General features: G+C 37.1%; 1 protein-coding gene across 1 annotated transcript in view; it reads left to right on the forward strand.

Annotated features, from left to right (window-relative positions):
• Positions 1-11,751, forward strand: part of LOC140171219 (protein transport protein Sec31A-like) — a 34,281-nt gene extending 22,530 nt beyond the window's left edge. Inside the window, 10 exon segments of the mRNA XM_072194436.1 lie at positions 542-668; positions 1,201-1,343; positions 2,171-2,341; positions 3,107-3,244; positions 4,547-5,053; positions 5,616-5,697; positions 5,699-5,847; positions 9,119-9,247; positions 9,722-9,793; positions 11,324-11,751. Of these exon segments, the coding sequence (XP_072050537.1) occupies positions 542-668; positions 1,201-1,343; positions 2,171-2,341; positions 3,107-3,244; positions 4,547-5,053; positions 5,616-5,697; positions 5,699-5,847; positions 9,119-9,247; positions 9,722-9,793; positions 11,324-11,503 (1,698 nt within the window). The 3' untranslated portion in view covers positions 11,504-11,751.
• Positions 11,752-12,207: the final 456 nt, after the last annotated feature.

Raw genomic sequence — 12,207 nt, forward strand, 5'->3', positions numbered from 1 at the left:
TATAACTTGTCATCCAATGTGTTAGTGCTGTTAGCATTTCAGCAATAGTTGACTTAGTTACTGGACAAGTTAATGATATATGGTAACTCAATGGTTGTAGTAATGATATATGGTAAAAGAAGTAAATGTAGAACTGCTGTTGTTATTATTTGGTTGGTAAGGAAATATATTGCATTGTTTTGATAATGTGTAGATGTTGAAATAGCCACTAAACCCTGCCTTGATTCAAATCTGATTGAATGGTTGACTTCTAATGTGGCTGAAAGTAAAATTTCTGGACCTTGGAAGCAGCATGCATACCTCTGTTGCATAATACTGTGTCTGCAATCCAGAAACAAAAAATAAATAATTGCATTAAAATAAAAATGAACCAGAGTACAACAGGTATTTGATAAGATAGTAGAATGATCAAGCAAGTTGAAGGCTTGATTAGATTGTCATAGGACAAGTATTAAACTGTGTCAGGATTGACTGTCAGGATTAGCTCCTCCTGTGACGTATTGTTCTAATGTGTATGGTTATCTATCTTTCTTTTTTACAGTTAATATCATCAATAGTAACAAAAGATTTAAAGGATATAGTTAGTTATTGCGAGTTGGAGAACTGGAAGGAAGCCTTGACTGCACTCTTAACCTATGCTTCACCTAAAGAATTCTCTGCATTATGTGGTAAGCTTTTATCCAAAGAGGAAAGTGGAAATTAATTGAAGTTTTAGCTGGTGTAGTGATCTCTAATAGACTTAACTCTGGTATAATTTTGTATTAGCCACTAAACCATTAAAACATTACAAAAGTCACTAAACCATGTCTTGATTCAAATCTGATTGAATATTTGACTTCTAATGTGGCTGGTAATATCCTGGCCCATGGAGGCAGGCAACATGCATAGCTCTGTTGCATAATAGAATCTGCAATCTAGAAATAGAAAATTTGTAAATTGGATATCTAGACATTAAGATGTGGGGACTGCCATTTGTCACATAGAAATCTTGAGTGGTATAAAAAAGGAAATATGTGAAGGCCTAATTACTTGATATTAAAGTTCAGCATAGGGATTATTTTCCAGGTTCTTCTGTAAGTATTTTCACTTTCTCATCACTTTATCTCCATTTACTTTCTTTCCAATTGATTGATTTGTTGTTTGATTGATTGATTGATTTTTGGATTGATCTATTGGTTTACTTTATTGATTTATCTACAGATACACTAGGAGAACGGTTAGAAGGAGAGGGAAAGTACTGCACTCAAGCCTTTTTATGTTATATTTGTGCTGGCAATGTAGATAGACTTGTTAGCTGTTGGGCCAAAATCACACAAAATGCTAATGCACCTTTAAATCTTCAGGTAAGACAGTGATTATAATAAAAAACATTTATTGAAAGTAACCACACTATGCTCTGATCAGATCATAATAGGCGGGACTCATACACTAAAGTCGTGGATTGAAATAGAAGGGCGTTCACACAGGTGGGTGCAGCCCCTACATGATCTGCGCTTTACGTATTTCATGACTGACTCACGCTTATGTGAATTTACGCAGGCGTAAGCGAGTTAGGACTTCATTGACTCACGCAATAACAAAAACTGAATAATTTTTACCTATTACAAGCTGATTATACTACAGTTATCTTAATTAAAGGCTCAGACATATTTATTCCCCTCAAAAAATAATTACTTTTAATTAAATATTAACAAGAGCCACTAAACCCTGTCTTGATTCAAATCTGATTGAATGGTTGACTTCTAATGTGGCTAACATTAAAATTCTGGACCTTGGAAGTAGCATGCATAGCTCTGTTGCATTGAACTGCATCTGCAATCCAGAAACAAGTTGATAAATTAGAGATAATTCCATTTGCAAATTTATCTCAGCCTTTTTTTCACTCACCTTGGACACTTGGTAATTTGTTTGGTTACATCACCATATCGCACAGATTTTGAAAAAGTAAATGAATTTCAGCAATATTCCATCTGTTGTTATTATACGTTCCACAACTGTTTGGAGTAATCTTTATTATTGTGTAGATAAAAATGGGCTCACTGACTCCACATTATGCAGTTACCTACTTCGGACAATGGTCGAGATCCAATGATCTTTCACCTTTTCCCAACACTCCAATGTATTATGGAAATCAATTATAATCTGAATTTCTCCTCTTTTTTGTTGACAGGATTTAGTTGAGAAAGTGATGATTTTACGGAAGGCAGTGGAGATCAAAAGTGGTTCCAGCAATGCGGTGTCTTCATCCATTCTTGCAGACAAACTTAGTGAATATGCTCATCTATTAGCAGCACAAGGAAAACTATCAACAGCTAATACATATCTAGGAGAGTCAGCTCAGGTAGGGCTGTGTGTGGGTGTGTGTATGTGTATGATGTGTATGCATCGCTGCACATAGGGGTGTGCGCAGATTCGGGGTGGGGTTGTGTATGTGCAAGGTGGAGGGGCAGGGTGTTAACTAGCCACCTGTCCATCCGTCATATTGGACAGGCAGATTGCTCCTGAGACAGGCAAAATTAATGTATGTGTCATATGCTAAATCCTGCAAATATTGCTTGAATAAGTTCTGTGAACCAAAAGAAGACCAGACAAATAAATCAAACCTATAGCTATAGCTATTTGAACCACCAGAAGGGGTATAGGTCTGGTTTTTGTTTTAGGGTCAAATTTTGGACAGGCAGTTGTGGTGAAAATGATGCACACTTGTCAAATCCTAGCCAAGACCGTGGGGAGGAGCTATGTCCATGCATGGGTGCGCATTTTGGGTGCGTGTGGAATGAATTTACAAGCCACAAAGAATTGTTGTTATTATTCAAATCTGATTGGATATTGACTTCCGATGTGGCTTACAGTAAATTCTGGACCTTGGAAGCAGCTTGCATATTTTAGTTGTATACCTGCACGCAGTCCAGGAACAAAAACAACATCAAACACAAGATTTTTTTCAGGTTTGAATCCGAGTTGCTTGTTTCGGTTAATTTGATGCTGTTTATCATGGTTTTTTCACTAACAGTCTTTTCAAGAAAAGTTGATGTCTGAGTACAGCACAATTTATGCCAAACCCAACATTTTTCCTTCCTAAAAAAACCATATCTTCTCTTCACAGCCCAAGATTGTATCATTACGAGACCGACTGTATCGTGCACAGGGTGGTTCGTCATCAGCAAACTATGCCAAAGCCCAAGTTAGCAATCCATATCAGAAGACCTCCACAAGTCAACAACAACAACAAAGCTATGGTCAGGTAGGTTAAATGCTATATTACAGAGTTATTTGGTTAGTGTTATTGTTCCACATAACATCATAAGTAGTTAATAGTTGTCTATATTTTGGTTCATCTCAAGTTTGGTAGTGACGTATGTGTGTATTTCCCGTGCTGCAGTATCAAATCGCGTGTGTAAAGTTAAACACCCTAAATGTACACGCACGCGTACATGGTCGTTTTGTTGGCACGCTTGCAGCGCAAAGGAGAAGTAGCATTGACGTCACTACCAAACTTGAGGTGAACCAAATTATATTCACTGGCGTTTCTTTTCTACAGCTGCATATCCCTGTCACAATTCAGTTTTAATTGAATGAGTGACCCTAAATGTGGCTTACAGTAACACACTGGCTGCATGCTTTATGCCACAGTTGCATTCAACTGTCTGCATGCAGTTCAGTAACATGATTGAGTCTGTCTTTCTTATGACGATCTAGGAGTAAAGTTTGTTTGGCTTTTATAAGGCGGGAAAAATAAGACTCATAACACTGTGTATTGATATAGAATGGCGTGCACGCTGTTGGGAGCAATGCGTATGCTAGGTGGGCAATGCGTAATGCGTGACTAGCGCACGCTTATGTGAATTTACGCAAGCGTGAGTTGGGACTTGATTGACGCGGCACAGTAACATAAGCCGAATAATTTCCGCCTTATATAAACTTTAGGAGGTGGAGACCGATTTAAGATGTAGTGAACTTGATGCATCTGTCTGTCGGTCTTGCAATTTGGGATTAAATCATTGAAAAGTCATAGAATTACAAAATTATTTGTAGGAAACCTGGCAAGTCAGGGATGCACAGAAAGCTATTCCAGTTGAAATCCATACACCCTCTTATGGAAGACATGACATTAATCTGCCACATGGAGAGTGAGAATGGGGTTACCTGAATGGGTGACTCCATTTGAAATCTACTCACCCTGTATGGCAGATTAAGGTCATGTCTTTCATAGGTGTGTGTATGGATTTTTTCAATTGGAATAGCCTGATTCAGTGTCTGTGTAGGACAGTTTTAGCTTCAGTAATATCAGTGGGTCGTGATGTTTTTTAATGCCAATATTACAGCATATTCAGAAGGGGAAATCGTACAAAGGCTATTGAAGGGGGGGAAGGACAGAAATAAGCTACAAAGCATAAACCATTTTTGGGTATTTTCAAAGCTCACACATGGGCCAAAATCACACAAAATGCTAGTACACTTATGAATGTACAGGCAAGATGAAAATGACATTCATTAATTTGAAAAGTTATTAACCTGATTTATTTTTGTGCATTGAATTTTGCAGCAAAATGCCTTCAATACAACCACAGTTTCAAGTACTCAATTCTATAACTCCTCCCAAGTAAGTGCTACTGCCCGGCCCACGCATTACACACAGTATACATATAGCCAAAGCGCCAGCTCTCAGCCAGCTACAATGGGAAGTGCGACAACCACAACAAGTACCAATGCTGCTAAAGCAGGGGACATGCATGCTAAACTCTCAGGACCTAGAAAATATCCTAGTGCTAGTTATCAACAAACAGGAATGCAGGCATACTATGGATCCGCACCAACTTCAACTGCTGCAATGCCGCAACCCGGATATGCACAGCCTGTACAACCTCAAACAACTCCAGAATATGGGTACCAAGCAACGTCACAGCCGCAGCCCATGGGCATCTACCAGCCTCAGGAGCCAGTGTCAACGTATCAACCAGCAGCACCCCCACCGGTGGCTACGAGTATGTCGTCTATGAAACCAAAGGTGGAAGGAGCATGGAATGACCCACCACTTGTTAAACCTAAGAAGGTTGGTTTCTCAAATTTGTGTGTTTATGTGTTTCTTTTAGTAGATGGATAATGAGAAAAATTCAATTTGAATTTGGTTCAATTACATGATTAGTTGTTATTGACTATAATATCTTTCAATTGAGCACAGGTCAGTTACAGAATCTGCTGTTTTGATAACTTAAATTGGAATAGTTTTCAGTGTATGCTAGGAGATCATATAAGTGTCAGCAAACTATGCCAAAGCATAGGGAGGATTAAAGTTCTTGCTTTACATGGTTCTGGATTATCTAATAGGACAACTACTGTATTTAAATGTTAGTGGTCACAATTCTGGATCCGTTTTTAGTGTCTAAGCGAGAAAGTTTAATCCCACTCTTGAATTATTAATCTGACTTTTGGATCTACTGGAGTTAATGTCTCCTTGACCTATAATGGTAATTTAGCAAAATAAAAGATGTAACTATTGCCCTTCCTGGGAGCAGTCTCCATGTTTAAAAATGCCCAAAACATTGCAATGTTTTATGCTTTGTATGGGCTTTTACATCAAAATTAACTTTTTATATTTGGTTGTATTTCAGCAGCAAGATAGTTACGTACCGCCTCAACCCATCACGGCACCAATAATTGGTGCACCTGTAGAGGAAGTCCCACCCGATCTCCCGGAGCGCCTCTGGCATGGGCGGTCAAGTGTACAACCCGTACATGCAACAACAGGTATCACAGTCACAGCAAAATAGTAATCAAGCCTACACGCCTGCTGCGGTGCCGCAAGCAACGGCGCCCCCACAGGCCCAAGGTGATGCCAGTACACAGGTAATAGATACGTCTTATGAGTTGAAAGCATGCAAGCATGTCAGTACAAATTGAGAGCAGTATTACGGTCACTCAACTCTGGTAGTATAAAGTGTTAACTATTTCTGTAATAGAGCTTTGTACAAGAGATAACTTGCCTACTTTAGTACATGGGTTATTTACAGGCATGAGAATTTTCAGGATAATACCATATTCAGGTGTTTTTGTTTGTGCAGTTTCCAAAATTTGTTTTCAGTCCAATTTTGGTCAATTTAGAGCTCTGCCGTGTAATTTTTTTGGTTATCATTTATTACCCTACCATTTATTGCACACTGTGCATGTGTATTTGTCCCAGGTATTTGTGCATGTGTATGCACTGTTCTTTAAAAGATGCACATTGACAACCTACAATGGTGGGTATTCTAAAGGAATTCAGATTTTTTTCACCATTTTAGTAACTTTTTGATCAAATATTATGACAAGAAATCACTTGCCAAAGCGTCTTTGTATGCACATTAAAAAAGCATGTGTCAGCATACTTGCTTTAAATACAAGAAAAAAGTAATTTCAAAGAGTATACTGAGATTTCCATAGCATCCAATAAACAAGAATTCATGCTCATATGTAATAAGCAACCAGCAAGAAATCAAGTGATAGACAATATTTTCAACAACCAAAAAGTTTTGACAGTAAGGCCACGAAAAAACTCACAAGTTTTACAGGCCCGACCAACCAAGATTTTGCTTTTTGCTAAAATAATGTAAAATCTGCCATTTTGGGGCCAGAATTGATTGGTTTTGACTAAAGTTTTAAAAAATAATTGCCAAATTTTCAAGCTTTCAGTGATATTTTAGGGTCATTTTAGCCTCCAGAAAAACAGTGGTTTTTTTTGTCGCCTAATTTGGTACTTTGTATATCTGCATGTGAGTGCAGTGTCTCTACATAACAAACATTTACTGAAATTGTCAAAAAGTTGTGAGCATTTATAAGTTGAGATTTCATCAAAAGTTCACACTTTATAGAACAAATCGTCTTTCAACTCAAGACTGGCATAAACCAAGGTCTGTAGCCAAATAATAACTTAATGTGAGTGATTTCACTAATGACTAAATGTTGTTACTTTAGATACTGCTGTAACACTTGCTCCCCTCTTTGGTTTTGGTAATGTAACAGTGCATCGTTTCACCTAGCATAGTCTTTGTTGTATAGTTTCATGACTCTTAATATTAGAAGCTAGTGTAACAATTCAATAGTTGTAGTTTGGTAAAGACTTCTACACAAATTAAGCTCGTCATTTGAAACATTTCAGTTTGGTGGTGGACATTAATTAACTTGGTATTTTGTTAGCTTATATTGCACACAATGAAGTAAACACCGTTTTCCAGGCAAGGGGATTATGTGTAACTTGCTGGATTGCCGTAAATAATTGAAGTGATCTAATTACTGTATTGAGGATTATTTGAAAAGTCTTATTGCTTTCATTATCTGAAATGGCAGCAAGTAATCTAACAAAACTCTTCTGTTTTTGACCAATTTGGCAGTGAATGTGGCTGGTTGAATCAACCTCAAAACCTTGTGTGCTAGTATTATAAAGAAAAACTACCCAATTTAATTTAATCTTATTGCTGCGCAATAAACCTTGAATTGCCAGTTAAAAATGTTCAAAAAGTTTGAATCAAGCACAATATGATTAGTTTACAATCAAAGTCTTACCAACTACTGTATTACAATAACTTTACCGGTTTATCTGAAGTTAGCTACCATGTAACGTGTGACTGTAGATTGCATTAATTTCTGCTGGTATGCGTGCATTGCATTGTATTGATATATATTGGTGTGTTACTTTGCTTGCATCTATACATGTATGTAATGAAATGGTGGTGTTTTTCTATGCTATTTTCATGTTTGTGTAGTGTTCATTGTAGTGTGTATTCCCTAATACTTATAAATGTTTAGATAGTGGGCAATTACATAATCGACTCCACATATACTGGAAGTGGCCGTGGCCATACGGGCCGAGATGGTGTACGTCAATGGAATGAAACGAACTTTATTCCCTGGGAATTTACTTCGTTACATTTACATGCTAAAAAATATTTCAGTCCACAGCATGCTCAACATAAGCTTACATAAATTACTTGTTTTACAATCAGACAGGCTGTGTTACGGGCAATCCCAAATAAATGGCCTATGGTTCTGTATTCGGCATTGGTCGAGAGCCGCCACACAGGGTTCGTTTTTTGCCGGCAAAAACCTGTTTTTGCCAGCAAAGTGGCAAAAACCTGGCAAAAACTGTTTTTGCCAGTTTTTGCCTGGTTTAAACCGCAAAAATGGCAAAAAAATATTAAAAAGTGGCACAGAAAGCTCATAAACAGTAACACACAACTTTTAATGAATCATTCAACATATTTATTGTCTCATCAAGTCCTTGAAATGAAAAAGTTTTGAATTTGATACATTCCACATTTCAGTTAAATGCACTTGGGCAATGAAAACGCATGCCTTTAATTTCTTAATAAATTGCTTATAATTACAAAATCTGGCCTTGTTACACTCGAGAACTTATTTTTGTAACAAGTTTAATAATTTGTTTTGAGATGTAAAAACTGAACGATAAATCACTTTTTTAGTTCTTGCCATTTTTGCCGGCAAAAACTGTTTTTGCCAAGTGGTTAAAACCATGTTTTTTTCCGCCTGCGGCAAAAACCTGCGAACCCTGCCGCCACAATGTCACCGCTACTCGCTTTACTGGGGCGATGGCTTTTCATTCTAACATCCGGGTATGTGGATTCGCTCCACTTACGTCATAACCCACTTTCCATGTAGATTAGCCCGGTAGTGAGAACACAAAATCAATGTGGATTCAATGTGGATCGACACCACATTACTACCCAGGTACGAACCCACATTGTGTAATGTGAACACAGCCTAATAGTGGCCTGGATTGGACATTCATATTATATTGTTAGTGATCATTATCGTCCCAAATAGTTAATTCTCCAGATGAGTGGCTATTTAAGATATTTTATGCACCTGACAGCAATATTAAACAGGTGCACAGGTGGGTAGTAAGGTACAGCTCTTGACTCAATTTTGTCTAGCCTTGTGAGAATCAAAATTTGATTGATTGATATGGGCTTCACTGTTATATGTGTAGAATCTACAAAATATTTTCCTGCAAATTCTTGGACCTCAAGTGTGGTTAATTACCCCTAATCCTGTCCCAAGTTACCCACATACATTCCAATGAATGTATTTTAAGATTATGTTTGTTTTGTTTTTCACTATTTAGGTATCATCAGCGCCAGCCCCAGCACCTCAAGAGATTGCCAAGCCTCCTGTACCTGCTGAACATCAAATATTATGTGATATATATGATGCATTGTTAAGACGATGTTCAGAAAAGGCTGCTAATAGTGCTGTAAGTACACTGACTTAATGACATCAAACTCTTGACAAAGTGCTATGGTTTATTTGAACATGGCATCATCCGCCAATAATACTCTATTTTATACAGGCGGTTATTAAATGTTTCAGCGAGCTGGTGAAACCTTGTGCATATTGTCCTGGTAGGATGTATGATCAACTGACGGGCATGTCTTGATAATAAAATAATCTAGAGCAGCACTATATTGATATTTAAAAGTAAAATGTTTATACCTATTACAATACATCCAAACATCCAAGGCAATTAATGAGGAGGTGGAACAGATAATAGGCCTTAGGAAAGTCCATAATCCAGGAAGAGCCTTTCCAATGGAGGATTTTTTTTACGACATCGCATAACTGGGCATTAACAGCAGAGACGAAAAAAAATCATTTAGAAGCTGCTGACAAAAGTGTGATATTTATGATTGATCATTACAAATGTTGTTATTCTCTATTTTTATTTCAGCAAACCAAAAGGAAATTGGACGATGTAAATAGGAAACTTAACATACTGTATGATAAATTAAGAGAAGGAATGGTAAGTAGTTGGTTATCATTGACAAAAAGGCCTCAAAAACAAAAAAGGTATATTGCTCTATCCGAACAAAGAAATAAAAGACTCTGATGTGGTTTACTCCAAGAAAAAGTAACGTGGTAGTGCTTGATTGTGGCTAAGTTGTGGTTAAGGATACGAGACATGATTTACCGACAAGTGACTCATTTCGGAATGCGATCATGAATTTTGAAGAAAAAAAAGTTTCCACGGGCTTCGTTGGGACTCGAACCAGCGATTCTAAACTTCCTTGATTACGCGTCTAGCGCTTTACCGCTTCGCCACCGTGGCAGTTGAGCGATGGAGTGTAATGATAAAAGATAAATCTCATAATGCCGCTTTTTAGCCTTTTGTTTACTAAAAAAGATGCGTTTTGTAAAGATAGATTAGCCGCTTTTATGCATAAATAGCACGAACGCTTGGGGAAAGGTTTCAAACAAATAATAAAGACACTGATGTGATGATGAAATTGCGTAAGTCGGGAATTATCTGCGTCGCAATGTTTTGTTTTGGTTTTAGGAATTTGACCTTATAATTTACGACTTCATGACATTATCATTCGAAATCAACAAAAGATATTTCAACACTATATGTCATTCTTTCTCTAGAATGTTTTGTACATGTATGTGAAATAGCTTCAACAATGGTTCGCTGCATAATGGTAAAAATAGCCTTGACTCAAAAAAGGGCGAGAGGTACCATATTTACGGATTCAGGCTAAATTTAAAATTGATATAAAACGTTCGTTTTTTGATCGATTACAAAAATTAATTTTTGTCGTATAAAGAAATTGTATCTGGCGTGAATTACACTACAGTTTTTATTCCTAGGGCTCTTTGACTTCAAATAATTTTTTTAATGATAGAGTGAATCCCCTGGCCCTCTATAATTACGCACAAAAGATCGACCCCCTTAAGCGAATGAATTGATGTTTTTCTTGACTTGGCTGATTTATTGAACTTTTTTTGTCTACTGAAAGACAAGCCTCAAGGAAATTGAGCACATTAAGATTGGCAGTTGGATTATAAGTGGCCTTGAGCAGCTGGGTCTTCTCATGATGGTGTATTTGTTCAATGAGAAAATGAAATTAAATAAAAACTAATAAAATGTTGAGTTTGTGGCAATTCAAATCAAAGCAACATCATTTATTTATTTATTCCTTTCAGGAAATTCCATGAATACAATGTACTGGTCTCCTTGGAAGACCTGATATATATGTGACACAGTGTGGTCCATGGGGACCAAAGGCGGCAAATTTGAAATTGAGATAAAGGCGAAATATGGAGTAAAAAACAATAAAATACATAACAAAATATACATCACAAAGCTTTAGAACCAAGTATGCTAGACCTTTGGTATTTTCAATATATGATAGCCTGTTGTTTGTATAAGGTAATAATTATAGCAACTCAATTTTCAAAAACCCTCCTTTGGCCCCCATGGAGCAGATCATGTCACATTTACATGATACATATTGCCTACTTCATCTAACATAATGTTTACTTCTTGCCACAGGTATCAGCCATGATTCTTCAAGGTCTTCATGAAATAGCCCAATTCATAGAGCAATTTGACTACCAACAAGGCCTTATGGTCCACACCAGACTAGTATCTAGCGGCAACTTCTCTGAAATCAGCGCCTTTATGCCAGGACTCAAAGTCCTCATGCAAGTCGGTCTGCAAATGAGAGTTTGATGCATGTATTCTTGATTTTTTATCAGTGTTTTTACTGATAACTGGTTCATTTATACATTAAAATATTAAAAATAGTATATCCTTCATGTAAGCCTACGTCAAAATTAGCCTATTGTCAAGACTTAATTGAGGGATTGGGTGTCTTTATACTGTAAGCTGTATAATCCCTGTCTTGATACTAGGCTAACTCTTGAGTATGCACACATGAAGGCAATACCACTTTATTTTATTATTGTTATTATTTTATGTGACAAAATATTCCTACCTTAATTATTTAGTGTATATTGTGCCATTGCTGATACCGAAGAATTGAATGTTTTGTTTTGAAATTGAGTATGGGAAATAAAGTTTGCAACAGATTTCATTTTTCCATAGTACATTACATGATCCGTCTTTGTATCAATTATGAATAAATTTTGATCTGACCGACCAACCTACCTACCAACCAGGCAGAGTTGTGCATTCCTGAATCTGCTGCCTCGCCTAATTCGACATGGAGGTGCACAAAGCAGTAGCTAGGGGGATGTGACTCACCTCCTAAAAAATGTCAATCTGAATAAAGAGCCCTTTTTTGAAGGAAAATTTTGCAAAAGTTTCACTTTGGAGTCCACCGCACCCCCAAAAAATCAATCCTGCCTACGGGCCTAGAGTTGTAGAAATGATAGTTGAGCGATGTGATTTTCTTATGACAGTGCTTCCTTCTA

The sequence above is a fragment of the Amphiura filiformis genome, chromosome 15 (genome assembly GCF_039555335.1).
Source record: "Amphiura filiformis chromosome 15, Afil_fr2py, whole genome shotgun sequence".
Taxonomy (NCBI): domain Eukaryota; kingdom Metazoa; phylum Echinodermata; class Ophiuroidea; order Amphilepidida; family Amphiuridae; genus Amphiura; species Amphiura filiformis.